At 39.7% G+C, this 18,608-nt stretch overlaps 1 protein-coding gene across 1 annotated transcript in view; it reads right to left on the reverse strand.

The window, feature by feature from the left end:
• The window catches only part of ARHGAP15 (Rho GTPase activating protein 15), a 373,794-nt gene that overhangs the window by 12,417 nt on the left and 342,769 nt on the right, over positions 1-18,608 (reverse strand). The window contains exon 13 of the mRNA XM_009279645.1: positions 12,264-12,369. Coding sequence (XP_009277920.1) covers positions 12,264-12,369 — 106 coding nt within the window. The remainder of the gene's footprint in view (positions 1-12,263; positions 12,370-18,608) is intronic.

The raw sequence follows: 18,608 nt of genomic DNA on the forward strand, positions 1-18,608 counted from the left end.
CGATGAATTTACTATGTCAGCATTGTCTTTTCTACTTACACTTTGTCTGTCTTGTCCACTCACCTTAGCTTGATGTTTATTTTTTGTGCACGTGTATAGTCCATTGCACTAAATGCACGAACTGCCTGGAGTGGAGGATATTCCATATATTGTGTCTTTCTAAGATGCACCCTTTGTAGTACTGCAAGTTCTGCAATATTTCCTAGCTTTAAACTAGCTTTGCATTTTCTCATTAGTTCCTTTTTAAGTCAAATACCCGTTCACCCATGTACTGGTCTCAGATGACTGTGGTCTGACTCCTGTAGACACTTTACAAAAGTCTTTATTCTCTATGCAGGCAGCCCTACCTCTCTCAATAGTTGTGTTTCTTTCATCTTTGAAGCTTCAAGTGACCAGACTTGCCAATATCTGCTTTTGTCTGACCCTGATCAAAATCCACAGTTAGAAAAACTGGTGAGAAAATGTACGTGAGTATCTTAGACCTCCTAACCGAAAGCATGTTTGACAGACACTGAAGGATTTAGGAACAACAGGTACAATCTTGCTGTTGATATCAAGGCATACTCATCAGTCTTGGGACAGCTCATTCAGTAAGCAACTTCCAGGACATCAAATCTCTCAGTCATACCTTAACTGAGTAAAATGCCTCAATGCACCTAATAGAGTTGCAGAGAAGCATTTCTGATAGTGCCTGCCTGCCAAATGGGTCTGTCCCTGTATGGCCTTGCTTGTTGACATCTGCTGTTCTTGCAGATGCAGCTTAAATGCCTTGCATATGATTTTTTTATTGCCTTGAGCACCAGAAGACGACTGACACTGCACTGTCTGGCTCTGAGATAAGACTAAATTCAGGACACTTTTTCGTAGGTGCTGCATGGATCTTCCCTACAGCAGAAAATGTTTAACCTTAAGTGAATGGTTGCAAATGGATTTACAAGCTGAGGAAGTGCCTCTTTAGGAACCAAATATTGTAGTTTCAGGATGCGAAGCTGTATAAATGTAATTTAATATGAAGAGTAATGGAAACCCGTTAGCATGTAACCCAGAAAGGTTAAGCAGTTCCTCACCATAGTGGTCAGGTGAGATTCAAAACATATTCATCAAGATTTGAAATTTGCCTGAGATAGAAATCTCAGGGCTGACACTGAGTCCGCAGCAGCTGCAATGACTTCCACGGGGTAAATGCTCTGAAGGAATGGAAAACTCATTCTTTTGGTAACATTTTATGAGACAGTTATCCAGATATGGAAACATATCTGGGTTGTCCTAGGAGGTGGTCTTAAGTTGCCTGTTACTACTACTGCCACAGCCTTACTGAAAACCCTCTCTGGACTGAAAGTTTGAATATGGACAAACTGATGTTCACAGTAAACTTTACTTACTGGAAAACTTCCATATGCTACAGGGTTGTCCCATATGCTATACGCTACTGGGGTCTCCAAGATTGCTGATAGTGTTTGGTGAAGGCCTGGACTTGGCAATGTGGACAGCAAACGATCTGGGAAGTGGGAGCAGTTTCAAGGCAGATGAAGGGCTGTCCTGAGGTGGTTTGGTGAGGCCGAGTCTAGTGCTGATACAAAGAAGGTGCGAAAAGTTTGCGCTTTGTCCGTGAAGGTGTTAGCAGAGCTACAGGAGACAGATTGGTGGGATCTATAAAAAATACGGAACTTTTCTGAATACCCTTTTCTTGGTTCATCTCCATGGAAAGGGGTCTTTCAGAAGACCACAGCAAAGCTCTGGAGAGGATGTGGCAATGCCATCTGACGGAGGGGCTGAGAAGGGTGGAGAAACCCTTGGCTTAGAGGAGGTAACCGGTTGCATCTTGTGGACCAGGGGAGGAGGCAAGTTGTCGTACACTTGGCTGGAGTTAGCCGCTCCACAGATTTATGATTTTACATTGCACCATAATGAGTAATGTACAAAAAGATAAATATTTTCCATTCAGCAACATCTTGCTATATTTTCATCTAACTCTATAATTTTAATTATAAAGTGAACATAACCTGTATCAAATTATGATTTTGTTAACATATTGAATGAGGACAAGAAAAATAAATACCAGATTTTATACTGTACAGGCACATGAAGGTATAGCAAAAAAATCTGGTTTCCTTGACCACATTGTCATAATATGCATATATAACTGCTTATTGAATCCAGGCTGTGTAGACAGCAGAAAGAACACTGGCTCCATACCATCACAATGCATGCCCACAACAAAGAGGAGGAAAGAACAGGCTCTTTCATTGTGTGTTTCTAAGTATTACCAACATAAGGGCTAAAAACATTACCTCTGTCTGAAGTGTATCTATATATCCATGCATAAGTTATTAACTGGTCTCCCTGAGCACAGTTGCTGAAAATATTAATATATTCAAATTATATTCTAGCTACTGCAAAAACAGTAGATCAGACAAATGTATTAAAATCTCTTCAGACAAAAGGAGTCATGTTATTTAGAAAGTTCCTTCCCCCCCTTACTGGAACACAAACCTTCATTGTATATAATATATGAGAACGCAAGATGATCCTTAGATGTCAAAATGTGGCTTAAAGTTTGAATGTAATCATAAAACAGTGACTCTAATGCTTGCCATAAACAAATTGTCACTGGTATTATGTAACTTAGGCTATTCACAAAGTATAAAAGACGGGAAGAATAAAAGGTGGCTGCCAAACACTATGGGCCAAATCCGAAGGTTGTGCCAAATTGCGCTAACAGACTGGGAATTGCAAACCCAGCGTGGAATTTGGATTTGCACTCCCCGGTGCTCGGGCTGCTCCTACAGCTTAAATTAGAGTGAGATAAAGGGTATTGGTTTTTTTTTAGTTTGTCCATTTAGACTGTAAGGCAGCAAAGCAGCAACCAGTGGCTTCTGCAGCCTCCCCCGCTCCCTCTTTCCAGGAGACGGGAAAGTGGGATAAAAGGTCCCTAATTGCCGCAGGACCCATTTTTGTACGGAGTGGCCTTCTGGGATGCAAACAGGCATAGTCAGATGGCACCAGCAACACAGCCCGAAAGGAAAACACCGCTCTCAAATCTGGTGGTCTTGACTTTTTCATGTTATCATCCAGCGCGTAGAGCACCGCCTCATCGGGCTGAGACCCTGCTCTTCGTTCGGACTCGTTAGGAAAGCCAGCACAGCGGGTTAACGACAGAAGATCATACATCAAGGGAGAAGGCCTTGTCTGTGAACAACAGCTAATCATTCATAGATACTTTCCTTTAGTCCGGGCTTCAGGAGTAATGTATATCTGATAACGCGCACTGCACAGATTTAAATTGCATCTAATGGTTGTGTTAAGGCCCTTTATCAGGGACAACGACCAAACTAGGTGGTTGTCCACCCCCGCTTTTTCCTCCCCCTTCCTTTTAAAAGTAAAATGACATTTTTTTCACAGCCTGAAATAATTGTTCAAGCAGAGATACTGGTTTAACTCATTATGAATTATTAGTGGAAAAGTGGGTCTCAGAAGTATGTTACATCTGAAATATTTTTCGTCACTTGAACATGTGCCGTCCAGAACTGGCCCTATTCTACCAGTCACTGGGAACAAACACTTCGCATTCACAGATGCTCCTAATTTGGTGTGGTTTGGAGTGTAATTTAGATCAAACGTATCCATGTAAATGAGTCAGGGTTTCTTAATTAGGTGCCTCTAAAGAAAAAACTTGGACCACATCAGTAGGTGTGGGTGTGGTGCCCACAGTACTGGAATCTTTTCTATAGATGAAGCTGAGTTTTGTTCAGGCATACTGTAGGTTTTTCTTTCCCTTTTTTTCTTTCCCTTTTTTTTTTTCCTTTTTTTTTTTTCCTAAAGCACAATAATAAATCTGCAGATGGCATAGACATAAAGACGCTACTTCAGAGGAGCTGTCTAAAGCACTGTCTCTTTGGCAAATGCCTTAAAGTAGGTCATTCTGCTGTGATTTAGGTTTATATTTCATTGCCAGCTTTTTGTTCCCATTACAAGTAGGGTGCATTCCAGTCCACAGATTTGCTCTTCATTTTTGTTCAGATTGTTTTTTATTTACAAGAATTTGTAGATCTTCGTAAGAAAATGGCCAATGCCCTGTCAGAAGTACTAATCATGCACTTGACCACAAAAAGAGATGTATGAAGGTGATAACCTGCAAATGTGGGAATGTAAAATACCATTCTCTGGAAGCAAAAAACATATTGATTCTCTTAACACGGTGATTGAAATGATTGTTGCATCTTTTGTAATGTTTGAAAAATGATTTGATCTAATGTCATTTCAGAAGTCTCACAGAGCAGGGGCATCCGTTACCGTAGTTGTTCAGGTATTTGCTTTTTCTTTTTATATATTTGGCACTGAAAAGCATTTGTTTTATAGCTTATAAAAAAATAAAAAATCATCAGGGTCTGTTTTCCCATCAAAGTGCTGGGGGATTTACATGCCAAACTCCCACTAGCCTTAATGAATTACCTGCATAAATTCCCTTTCAATCGATAGTAGAATAGATCCTATTGTGTTATATTAATTATTTTGCACAGAACACTGACATTTTGGCATTAAAGTCTTTTTTGTTTTGTTTTTAAGTTCCAATGAATATCTTAAGAAACTTAAAGCCTATTATTTATTTTACAGCCTTATTCTGAGAAAAATCCCATATCTTTAGTCAGAAAAATGAAAAGCATTGCAATTTACCCTTTGATGACCTGGTCCTGGACATTAATGTATTAGGGCCCAATCTCCCAGAACAGCAGAAAAAAAAAAAGAAGGGGGAAAAAAAGCCGTTTTGTAATGAATTGAGCATTCTTAATTTTCACCAACAAAAAACATTTGAGTTGAAAAGAACGCTAACCCCAAGCAATATTAAGAGGTTACAAAATCACATAAATTAACTCCGCCAGTGATATTTTACTGAAGCTTATGCGAGTGCAAACCAGAAGCAGGACTCTCACATGGTCTTTATTAACCGAAGAGTACTTAGCAGTAACCGGCCTTCCCCGAGATGTGCTGGCCATATGCACACGTACACCCACGGTGCCAATGTGCACATGGACGAGCCTTCAAAGGTGTGGGGGGCTCGGGGTGGGGGAAGTAGACGGAGAGTAGAAGTGAGAAGTGTTCACTGTGTCATCGTGGGCAAGTGCCTTACCCTCTTCATTCCTCACTTTCTCCATCTACACAACTAGGATAATAAAACTGACTGACCTGAAAAGGAAGTTAGGAGATTTAATTAAAGTTTGAAAAGCTTTTTTGAGATCGTTTGATATTGAGTAATGTGGGATGAACAATAGGAGCTCTTTGAAACAGGGGCTCTATCTATCTGTATTTGTGTACTGCACCTAGCACAATGGTGCCATACAGCCACAGAGTCAACCGTATCATAAATATTTAAATTAAAACTATGTTAATTATTTTTATCGTTCTGTTATTTGCTGATACACCAGTTCAGTACATTTTGAAGCTTGGTAGCATTGAAAAGTACCAAGTGTAATTATTTGCCTGATTGTTATGAAAATCAGGGTTTATATTTTTAAATACGGTTGTGGAAATAGGAGGTATATGGAAACACAGGTAAAAATGTGGTTTTAATTACTCGTCATTCTTCTTATTAAAAACACTAAGCTGTAGGTATTCTTCAGGGAAGAAGTGAACTTTGCGAACTCTCTTATTCCGCAAGGAGAAGGACTACGCATGACTGCAAAAACCTCGGTAGCAGGTCGCCCCCGCCCCAAAGTGAATAAAAGAAAAATGCATGAAGGTGCTTCTGGAAGACTGGATTTCTTTTTTGCCTTTACTCCAAAATCTATTATTACTCCTGTCCTGTGCACACTTGTGCCTGACGCACATTTTCATGGGTCCGCTAATTTACAAGGGGAGAGTTTAGTAGACCAATATATACTTAGCAGAGAGAAATGGGTTTAACTCTTCTCCTTCCCCCAAAATGAGCTCCGGGAAGCTACAGTAAACGGGACAAGTGTTGGCATTGCTCCAGCTCCTTTCTAAAACTCTTCTATAGCTGAAACAGAAAAGCACGTGTGCAAGAGCATGTCTCGATATATATTTGCCCTTCTCAAGCGAGAAAGTGATTAATTAATTTCATGTAAATCTTAAAATGCTAGTCAGGGATGCCTGAGTCTCTTATGTACCTGGCCACTCACCTACTCACTCTTATGGTGCAAGAGGACATTTCTCCTCCTCACATTTCCAGTAGCTGTTCCCCAAGCTTGTAGGAGTAAGGCTAATCTGTTCTCCCTGCTGCTGTCCTGTGGCTGAAGAGCAAGAGCTGCTCATGAGTTGCCTGATTATAAAGAAAGGTCTTGATTCAGGAAATAATTTCAACAAATAGCCTTTGTTTCTTGTGCCTTCGGTTAAGGACTTCTGTGCCTCTACGCATTCCTGAATCTGGGCATTTTTCCTGAAGCAAAATTTAAATGCCCATCCCACACTTTGCGTTGTAGGTCTCCCACAGGTTCTCTGAGGTTTCCCAAATAGAAATTTGTTGTATCGTCCTTCCGTTCTGGGGATTATTTTTTCTTTTAAATAACTTTTACCTTTTTTTTCCCCCTTCTTCTTTTTCTTAATAAAAAGCTTGTACAGTTCTTAATGTAATCTGTTCTTCTACTGTGTGAAAAAAGGGTTCTCCTGAGCCTAGATTTTATATGTAAGCCTGTCCAAAACTGCTGATATGACACATAGTTTAGTAAGTGAAAATGACATTTGCTACATCTTTCCTCCACCAACTTTAAAAAAAAAAAAAAAAGGTTTGCAGACACCCCCTGCTTAGTATTACTAGATGCCATACTTTAACTTTATTTTCTGATTTTCCCTGAGAATTCTGGGTACTGCTGCTGGACTTGTCATCACATTGTCATCGTGTCCTGGTGTGCGGGCTACTGTGGGCTTCTGTCTATGCATGGCTTTTTTCTTTTTGGGTTTTTTTTTTCAATCTCTAATGGGTTGAAATAAGTCTGTTTAGTCGCATGTAGTTTGCAAAAACCTATGCTCTTCAGAATTTAGCTGCCACATGTTGCGAGGTTTGAGGAGGGGTGTGTGTTTCATTTGTCAAGGTTGGATGCTTTTCTCTGTTCATAGAGCCATGAACATGGGGGAAGGTTATTTTTCAAAACAACTGAAGCATGAATCTTGTAATACTTACGGCTTTTGTTAGATAATATATTAATAGTAGTGGGTTCATCTTAGGTAAAAAGTTCTACTCTTGATGAGGAGCTAATTTCTGGTGAAATTGATGCAAACAATTGCTAGTCAGAATGAAGAATTTGGGCGGGGGGAAGGCAGTCAGAAAGGAAATCATCATTCTCTCTCTGAAAGAGAAGAAAGCCTGGATGGCATCTGAAAATGTCTTGCCGTGCTACAGTAACGGGAAAGATGGAGCAAAAAAATGGAGTTTCTTGGATTCAAAGGTGTATCAAAAGGAATTGGCTTCTGCCCGGACAAGGCAGCCAGATAGGCCACAGTAACAGATCCACGTGATAAACCAAGAGGCAACTGCAGAGCTCCCCAGACAACTTGCCTGAAGTGCCTGCCAAGGAGGCAGATGCTGCTGCTGGAAGAATATCTTCCACAGTTGGGCATCTGGGTTCAGTGCTTTCCACGTAAGGGAGAGGGATGGTAGCGTCAGGCCGGCCCCCGTCTTCCCATTTAATTATTTCAACATCCATTTTATACTTTTATAAATAACATGTATTAGCCTGCCTTTGTGTGGGAAAATAATAAGCAAGGAGAGGGGTTTTATCTGTAACATATCCCTTCGCAGGGGTGTCTACATGGATGGGTAAAGACAGACTCAAGCTTGGCTGCCCTGTGCTCCAGCCTGGTCAGATGTGAGACAGCTCGGGTCTGGGAGTCGCAGAGCTGCCTTGCGGTGGCACGGAGCTCAACCTAATAAGCAGAGCAGGCTGAGATTCATTAATTTAACATTAATAAGCACAGCTTATTAGCTCAGGCACAGTGCTGTATAATGCAGGCACACAGCTTCTGGAGCAGAGCTGCGTCTGTCCTCGCCAGCTCAGAGCGTGGTGCAGGGGACCCAGCCATGGTGCTCCTCTCCCCTACTGCAATTTGCATTAGGAAGGAAAGAGTATTTTGCAGTCGCTGCAGAAGCTTCCGTGCAAAAAAATCCCTCCAGATTTTTGGATTGTATTGCTGGCTTAGGCTGAGTCTTTAAGCCATTTAAACTTCTTGTGCCTCGGTTTCCCAATGGGTGTGTAATAGCTACCTCAAAGATGCTGCTGTGAAAGAAGGTTGGGTACCGATCATAAAATACTATGGGATCCTTAAAGAGCGCAGTGTTTCTTCTGCCTCACTTGAATTCAAGTTTTGTGAGTAAATTATTGGGTACGAATAACGATTTATCAGATAGGGATTGGTTGCTCAGTTCATGTTTGTGTAAAGAGCTGATACAAGGTTTCTGCATCATTTGATGTCTTGTGTATGCCTGCAAAATAGGATCAGAAAGGTCTATCGCTTTTATCTGGTACCTGTGATTAGCTCACTCTGAGAGTAAAATTAACTTGTAAATAAACAACAGGAAGGAGTGGAGTCCCGGAGACCTGGGATGCTGTTTTCACAAATGTGTGGAACAGCAGTATATGGGCTATATATAGCAAGCAAATATTCGCTAAACACGTTCAAGTAGAACAGGCTGTTTTCTGTAACCCTTTATATGGGAAAATCCTTACTCAGGTTGGGTTTTGTTGTTTCTTTCATGTGTAAAATGCAATATTTGTTTGATTTGCTCACCTTCAGGAAGAAGTATGAAAAGCTTAATAGTAGTTGTACTCAATTATTTTTAGTATGAGTCCTAATAAAACAATTCCTTATGGTATTAGACTGACAAGAGCTATGCGATATGTCTGTTCAGCCCCATATTTTTTCTCCTCTGCTTACGAATAGTAGAACAATTTTCATGCAAAGATGAACAGGGGACATTGGTGGGGTTTTTTTCATCAAATGCAAAAAACTTAAAAGAACAGGTACTGCAACCGCAAGCTTTGCTTTTAATCCCCCTTCTGTGGGCTTCATACGCTGCCCTGTGACTTCTTGCAACTTCAGAGGGCTTGGTTTAAGAAAGATATATGGCACTGGTGTTAATCCCTGCTGCCAGGCCTTTCTTGCAGACTCTCTCATCAGCTGTTTTGTCTGGGTTTCTAAAGAAGGACCCTTCTGAAGTGCATTTCACATTGTTATTTGGGCTTGATCTGGACCCACTCCCGCGGACTGGATCGCTGCAGGATGAAACCATAGTGCAGCCTCGCTGCCGTCAGTGACTCAGGATAAACGTAGCCTTCTGGGCAAAGGTTGGATTCTCGTGCTGAGCTCCCGTGTGTCAGTGAGACATACGCTCTCACGTGCTGTACAGGAGTTACAGGCTTACACAGTCCCGTGACCCAGGTCTGCGCAGCCCTGGTCTCCTATTTGTCTGATAGAGAGGAAAGAAAGGGGTAGGAGAAAGAGGGGAATGCCACAGAAACAGCATAACTGCGGTCCTTTAGCTTCTCCCCATCAGAAACCTCTTGAAGCTCAGTTCAACGTTGGGCAAGAACAGCCGTCTCCACCAGCAAATACAGAAACTGCATTAATATGCCTCAAACCAAACCAGTTTGTTTATTTTTTTCAACTAATCAGAAAATTTTGAATTTCCTGTGATTTACACTGGGCAAACCCTGTGGCTGAAGGGGGTGGCACAAGGTGCAAGTCAGTGGTAAGGTGGGCACATTGTGCACATCGGCACCCCTCTTCTGAAGAGTCTCCCTAAAAGTGATATAATTCTACGCTTTTTAACCTCTGCAAACTAGTCTTGTTTCCTAGTTTATGGGCACATCGTGCACATCGGCACCCCTCTTCTGAAAAGTCTCCCTAAAAGTGATATAATTCTATGCTTTTTATCCTCTGCAAACTAGTCTTGTTTCCTAGTTTAATTTAAACAAACACACATAGCCTCTATTTACATTATATAAACATCATGTCATTGTGTACGATGTATGTATGTTTCTTCAATCTCATTTACAGAGCCACGAGGCCATTCTGACTGGCCCCTGTCTTTCGCATTGACAAGTTCAAGAGAACAAACCAGTTTTTATCTGTTTTTTGGTGTTTTCAGTATCTATTCTACTGCTGCTTCCACATCAATGGAGCAAAGCTTATGGAATAGTCCTGTCCTTCCTCAGGGATGTGTTTGCATGGCAGAGAAGGCTGACCTTCTTCAAAGAGACTCAGATGATTGCTCCCATAATGCTCAGACCCCCAAATGGCTCAAATATCTTTTTCCTGCCTTCCATCCCTCTGTGCCACAGTATTGTGTCAGTATACCTCTAGCTTCACCGTGCCTTCTGCAGTGACATTTGGGTAAGAGTATGTGCTTATTTGGATAGTATGTCCACCTTCCCACCATATCTATAGAGTTGTAGTCAAGCCTGTACATATGCAATACAAAGTATTGTTATTTTATTGTCTGTATTTTAGTGTGGGTTTTTTTTTTCCTTTTCTTTTCTCCAAAAACACCAGTGTTGGTCCAGTTTTGCGAGTTATTCTACACATACACAGCAGGAAACAATTGCTGTCCCAAACAGATTATGCTCTAAAAAGCCAAGGCAGACAAAGGAAGTATTATCATCATTTTGTAAACAAGGAACCAAGGCACAGAGAGATTAAGTGATTTACCCAAGGTCACCCAGAACATCCAGTCAAAGCCAAGAGCTGAACCCATGTCTCCTGAGTCTCAATCAAGTGATTTAACTATGAGATCAAAGACTTATTGTGTATACCTGATATCTCTCCTCTAAGTCATGGTAACAAAACTTTCTTCAGGTTAGGATCAATGCCACATATGGTGCAGTAAATATTGTATATGGCATATCTGTGCTGACAGCGTGTACCCACTTCTTGCACTAAGGTTCTTCCCAGGAAATAATGTCACTTATTATTCTTCCATTGACAGTAATAAATTATCATCCTTCTTTAGATAACCCGCTGAAGGAGAGAATGCGCGCACACGGTACATCAGATGAATACATAGAAAACTTTTTTTCTGCAAGGCCAAACTCATTTTACGGACTGCTTAAAATCCTTCCACACTTAATGAAACGGGGACATTCCCATGACTGTATGGACTTCATTTTGCAGTTTCACCTGGAAGCTGCCAGACAAGATGAAGGATCTACATCTCTTATATGTAGATGCCAGGAGAATACATCAGAAATGATCAATATAAAGGCATCATTCATTATAAGCTCAGAGTAGTCTTTTATTTGGAGTCTTTATTACTCACTCACTGGGGTCATTATACTATTCCTGGGATGAACTACTCTGTGCACAGGGCTTCCATGGGGCCCTAGATTAGTCCCTTCAATTTTAAGGGTAGTTTGGCTGAAAAGTGACTGTACAAAAAGGCACCAGTTAGTCCCAAGAGCAGGACAGCCACGAAGGGAGGAACAGGATCCTGCCCTTCATGTGCCCCTATGTCGAGGTCTGCCATTTCTGCCCAGTCATTCTGCAAGTCAAACAGCTGCAGGTTGGTTTCCAAGTGAGCACGTGGTCTATGTACATTTTTACTGTTAATGCCACGAAACACGAGAAGAAAACCCAAGGTGAACATGAAAACCTGGGTTGACTTTGTGGGCTGACATCTCTTGCAAATGGAGCTCAATGAGTGTGGAAACCACAGAGGAATGATAAGGTGGAGCCTCACAATGTCATTTTTCTGCCTCTGTGGTATCTCAGCAACATTAGGAGAACAAAAGTGCACTTCCAAATCTCTCCTCAGCTTTTCTTAGGTGTTCTGTGTTGTCACAAGCTTCCTCGTGAGGTACAAGAGCTCGTAATGTATTTTCTTGGGTGAGGTTATTTCTATCATTACGTGCCTCAATAAAGGAGTTTGAACGGCAGGGATCTCGATGGTGAAAATATGGTGATCAAAAGGTCTATTGTTGAAGAAAGTCAAACCAAACTGGACAAGTGCAATACTGGAACATGTTGCATTTGCCCAATTCAATATACCTGTAGCACAGTAATCCTCATGTGCCTGACTGCATCGAAGGAAACAGAACTGCTTTGTTTTCTAGTAGAGGAAAAATTTGTGCTTTCGCTTAGACATACTGATTTCTTAAGCAGGAATAGGATATACATAGATACCATAAATCATGCTTAGTTTTGCCAAAGAATGTAATTATCTTTGGTATTTTGGATGACATTTCCAATAAGATTTGGACACCGCACACTGATTCCTTTTAAAATTATCAATCTGTTAGTACCACAGTTCTACTTACTTCTTTAGATGTTCAAAGAGGATTTTCATTGTGTCATAGTTTGGTCTAGGGAGCTTTTTTACCAGGCTCCTTATGGATTTGATGCGAGTGGCGTTGTCCTGGATTTCTAAGGGGGAAAACAAAAAAAGAAAATAACCACTTGAGTGCCATATTGGGACATTACTTTGTCCAGTACTGCATCTGGTGCCTTGACAAGAAAAGCCATCATTAATATATGGTTAAAACCAGAATATATCGTACCTTCTGTCACCTTAATAGAGAGTAAGAGTAATTTACAAGGATTAAAAATTCTCTCTTAATCTTAAGGAAGCATTTTCTGGTTCACAGAATTATATTCTTATACTTTTCCTTTATTTTATTAGGCTATTAGACTGTCATCCTAAGCTAAAGTACCTCCAAGTAGTAAGGGACCCACATTTTAAGTGGAATTCCAATTTGGAATTACATTTGTCCAGTGGTGCAGCTTCTGTGATGGAGGCACTTCCCAGGTAGTCCTTGTTGTCCTTTTTTTCTCATCATAATTTAATCAGCTGTATTTATGAATCTCTATCCTTAACATTACACCCCACCATGTCTGAAAATATAAAATGATTTGCTGTTCTTTTTAGTCATGCTTTCTGGTGATCAATTATTTCGAGAAACTGTTCCAGTGTAGCTATGTTCTAATACCTGTAGCATCTCACAACTGTAATTTCTGTAGGAAATAATTTGTATTTCAAACTTACAATTAGTCATAACGAATGCAGTACTAAGGGCTGTAATATCTCTTTTGAGGTGATAAGAACATTGCTATCCTTTTTGTTAAGATATGTGTTCCTGTTGATGATGCATAGTTTCTTGGGAAAGGTTTGGCTGATATTTTCATCGATTTGTATAAGATGTTGCAACTAAAGCAAAGTCATGTACCACTGTGCTTTCGTTTAGGAACAGATTAGATAAGGTGCCAGTAGGTCTGACGTAGGGAAAATATCTTGCATGTTACATGCCCTAGATAACCTGAGAATACTTTTCTGATCTTATCATCTATGATTTAATTATCACCTATCATTCTTCCTATATGTTCCTTTTTAATATTCGTATTACCCTAGCACCCAGAGATATCGATCAGGACTGAATCCCAGTTGCAGTAGATGCTGCGTAAGCATACATGGTGACTAGTGCCTTGATTCAAAGATTTCACCAAAACAAAGTTTCAAGCAAAAAATTTCCTGCAATCGAACTGAATTTAAAAATTACAATTACTAGGACAATATTCCTTCCCCAGCATGTATTCCTAACTCCTGTTGAGATTAATACTTCATAGACACAGATATAGATGTATAGATCTGTATTGTTTATAATTTGAACATTTATATAGATATGAAAGACAAGAGCTCAAAGCAGTCAATGTATAGGTATTATTTTCCAGTAAAAAAACCCCAAACTTTCATATGGATTTATTCTATAGGAATTTATTCTGTTCATGCAATTAACAATAGTGATAATGAAGTTACACACATATGAAGAATACACTTTCTGTGTATTTTACTCTTGTTCTGGTTTGACCTACACAGAACCTTAACTTCTGAACAGCACAAACTCCCCCGTCTTGCGACCCAGTCATCCCTCGATGTTTTCTGCCACAAGCCATTAGTACCGTTTATTTTTGTCCCGTGGACGATCTGTCCAGTGGAAATATTACTGAAGCTACAAATGCAAATGATATGAAATCTGCAGAGGTGAATTTATTGTAGGAAGGGGATACAAATTCCGTGGGCTTTTTATGTGTGCTGGTTGGTGTGCGTACATGCTATGATCTTACTAGATAAGTTATATTTAGATTGGGGCTGCCCTGGCTGTACTGCAACTTCTCAAATAAAGCTTCTCATCTAGTTTATTTTTTAATTCTGTTTTCCCCTGAGAATTCAATGGACTTGAATGGAACTGAAACACTGAGGTAGGGAAAGACTCAATGGAAGGAAAAGCCCATTGTTTGTCCGTTGCAGAATATTTGCAAGGAAACGTCGTACAGTAAAACTTTATCGTGCTCTCTTGAAGGAAGCGTCTCTGCTCTGTGTTGATTAACACAGATACCAGCTTGGTAACCATCTTCCCTACAGAAACAGCTACGTTACAGAGGCTGTGTGCTTCCTTAAGATGTATTTGTAAAAGAGATAAACTGAAAGGAGCAGTATTAATTTACAAAGAAATTATTTATTGGGAGAATGGCAAGGGTAGAAAGCTTTGTTTTAGGGCTTACTCTACCAAAATCATCAATACTGCTATACAGGAGAAGAGACCTTTAGGTAGGCACTAAAGCACAAAAAACATAGAAATTTTGCACCAAATTATTTTGTGAATCAGTCTTTTTGCATAAAATTATTTTGTGAATCAGTCTAGTTGTTAATTGTTAGTCTATTGTAAAAGAAGAAAAAACAGGCAACATGTGGTAACTTTAGTCAGCATTTCTGAACTGGGAATGATAAACACCTCTGCCTGGCTCTGGCATTTATCAGTACTGAGATATTATTACCACATAGAGTCACAGCATGGTTACTGTTATCATCAAAAAAAAAGAGCCAGCTAATCTTAATGGTTTGTAAAGCCGTTACCTGCACCGGTCTGACATTTATCATGATCATTTTACCACATGAGTCCTACATTGCAAAGGTATTTTATCTGGAAGGGACATCACTATGAATTATTATTTGCAGCTAGGTAGAAAATTGTATGTTGTAGATACCTTTTCTCATTATAAATCACAGTCACATTTCACCATTACCCACACAAAGCTGCTGAGCCCAGGCTTTTTGCCATAACACTTAGTCTCGCTCCCTTTTATAGTTCCGTGAAAATATTGGGTACTCTTTCATTAAAATGGTTGATATTGGTGTTTTTTTAAATGCTATATACACGCTTGATTTTTCTCTAGTATAAAAGAATTTGTTTTTCCACTTGAGAAGCTGAAGAGGATAAACTGTTCATTTTTTTTATTAAAGCTTACTCTCGCTTCAGTTTTTGTGGCTGGGCTGTCTTTACACTTGACCTTGTTGATGGAATATTTAACAGATCAGATGCAAGATCTTATGTTTCATTTGCAATACCTATGTATTTGCTTTCTTTCTGTAAAGCCTTGAGCTCCACTTTCCTAGAAATTTTCCCCTTTCAGTTTCCTATGCAGGAAGATTTTTTAATTTAATTTTTTTTTTTTTTTTGAGGTTTTCTCTTTACCGTGCTCAACTGGAGGGAGGAAATCCTTGACATGGGTTTGTATAAAGAGCTGTGGAGAAGGTGTCCCCCTCTTTTTGCTGTATTATGAAGCCTGGCAGTGCAGGGTGCAAAGGAAGGAAAACACTCTGAACAGCTGTTAAATTCTCCAGCTAAGTCTAGAAAATGAAGCAGACCAATTTTGATAAAACGAAATAATATTATTTTTCACTATACTCTTTTTATTGTGAAATTCTGGGGAAAAGATTCCCATTTGGAAAGTTAGACTCTCTTTTCCCTATGAAGATTTCTGAAGGAGAAAAGTCATCATAATCACATATGTCTAATAAAGAATGAGAGGACAGTTAATCCTTCTTGCATTTTTTGGACAAAATATGGAAGATGTAGGTGATAATTTCAGTAGATCAAGATACTCTGAAGTGAATCGCAGATGGTTTTCGATGTAATATTTTCATAGAACATATATTTAGAATTTGGGTTACTGTCTTTAAAAATAGGGCTGGCTCCCTTTAAACGGAGCAAAACTGTGGAGATGCTCTCTTGTTTATATTTAAATGAAGAATGCATTGAAAAAAACCCCTTAATTTTATATAAGCTCTTTTGTAAATGAGCTTTGGATAAACATTTGAGCTCGTGTGGTGTTTTACCCTCAGGCGGCAATTAAGCACCACGCAGCCGCTCGCTCACTCCCCCCCACCCGGTGGGATGGGGGACCTGCCGAAACCAGGACAGCTCAGAAGAAAACATGATGTGTCTGTAACATTAACAGTGGCTGGGTAAAAATGAATGAAGAAAGTAACCTTTAGCACTCGTGTCCATAAAGAATACTTAAGCAAATCCCACCGAATCTTTCTTTTAATCATTAATTTTAAATGGACATAGATGTTTACAACAAGCCACTTTGTTTCAGAACAGGAAGTCCAAGGTTTATCTCCAATAACTCACGTTTGCTAGGAAGGGATGTATGTCTCTAACCTGACATGCATTCATTATTTTGTAAGGTACTGGAGTCTGACCTGTGACCCTCCTCAGACCTGCTGCATTATTCATGTCTGACTTTGTATAGTTTTACTATAGCGCCCGTTTCCCTTTACCAAGCATTGCAGTGGCTTGTGCATGTTCAACGTTAAATGGCATTTATGGCTCACATTAATGCCTAATTTTATCACGAGCCATGGTTTCTCTTTATGCTCTTGAGCCTCACAGCTGAACTGCTGAAAAAACCAGTGATTTATGATTCGGCATGAAATATCAAACTATTGATCTGCCACCTAATCTATGTTTTGTTGTTGTTTTTTAAGCATGGCTTTCTCTGATTTTCTTACGTGGCTCTTCTCACCTTGTTTTGTTTTTTTGGATAAGATTTCTGCTGTGGTTAAAACGTCACACACTGTTGCTACAGCAAAATCTGTCTGCCAAGATTTTTTCCAACAATTCGCGACCGATTCAGCTGCCGAAAGACAGGTCTTGTCTGGGGCTTTTTTGGTTTGTTTATTTCCTTTTTTTTTTTTTTTTTTTTTTTTTTTTTAACGTAATCAGAACTGAGTAGGTTAGGTGGATTTTCAAGTGCTAATGAAATTGTGAGACTTATGGCGCTGGCTACAGCCAGCCGTAGTGTGGGCAGACGCTCTGTGAGCTTCCCCACTGTGCTGCTGTGCAAGCATCCCCGCTGTTATGTTTGCTATAGTTTTAATGTCTGTGAAAAATTCCTGATGCAACTAAATTATGTTCTGCCCTCTTGTTTGTATAAATAAACACCCGACTTAGCCAATTCATCTTGCTCTTGCCCATTTTAGAAGCTCGCCCTGTCACACAATGCTTAACCCCAGTCCTTGATAGCTTCGGTGTTATCAGGGAACGAAAACTTGCTTAAAAGAGAGTGCTCTGTTGGCTTGATTTTGTTTTTCAGAGATGTCAACTGCCCAAAACTCTGCTTTCATTCGGTAAGTCTTCATATTCTGGAAGTCATGCTGGCTAAAATACACAGATTTTTATGTATAAATATATAGATAAATTATTTGTATCACTTTTAACATCGGGATATTTTAATGTTACTGTATGCAACATAAAAGTCCCAATTTTAATCACTTGCAGTACACTATGGCAATCGTCTTGTGCAGATACATTGTAAAATATTTTCTTGTTTTAAAAAAAAATCTATAAGAAGCGTTCAAACTAACTAATGTTTGCTATAAGGAAAATAACCAATTTGTGATCTGAATTGATTTTACTTTTTATTCATGACTCAGAAATAGATGTTGCAAAAGAAAATGAGAATTTCGTGAAACCTTTCTATATGGGCAATTGATAATTTCATCCTATGTGATATAAAGTGGAGTTTGCAATGAATATTCATACAACTTTTGCGATCCATTAGCAAGACCCAAGACAATGAGTTCACGACTCAGTCCCATTTAACAAAAATATATGTGGAATTAATGGGAAAAAACAGCACTTACAAAAGTTAAACTTTAATATATCAAACTCCAGGTGCCGGAGTTTGAGGGAAATAACCAATAATAGTCATTTTTTACATATTTGATGGGACTGATTATGCAATGTGCAACTCTAAATGGCTTATAGCACATTGTAGCATGGTTCCATCCCATTGGCTACAGTAGGGTGCAGGCAGATGGATGACAGTGACAAGGAGAGAAGTGCTTTTGCTTAGCCGTGCGTTAAGATGCCATCCAGAAGCTCTGTGCACTGCAGACACTTCATTAGGATGCCAGGATAATGGTAAACTACCACTCAGAGTGACACCCCATTTCCTGCTTACTGAGCTCTCCAACCTCGGCAGATGTCAACAATCTCACAGTGCTACAGAGCAGACCTAACTTTCCAGGCACTTTGACTCCAATTTTTTTCCCTTAACAGTGCCATACATTACGTGCAATATGTAACAGCAAGTACCAAACAGAAAACAAAATTTGCTGCCCTAATTATAACAAAGCAGCATCTGACTTAGGTACTGCATGCCCGGCGTACATACAACCGGTTAGGCAGCATAAAAGAGGAATGATCTTTATCAGTCAATTTGGGGGGTTAATTAGACTTAGGACTTTGATAACTAATGGATAGTCTGATCCCGCCTGAAATGACTGTGCTTCACCGCTAACTTCTACGAAGCCTCGGAAA

This window comes from Aptenodytes forsteri, unplaced genomic scaffold (assembly GCF_000699145.1).
Source record: "Aptenodytes forsteri isolate BGI_AS27 unplaced genomic scaffold, ASM69914v1 Scaffold11, whole genome shotgun sequence".
Lineage (NCBI taxonomy): Eukaryota > Metazoa > Chordata > Aves > Sphenisciformes > Spheniscidae > Aptenodytes > Aptenodytes forsteri.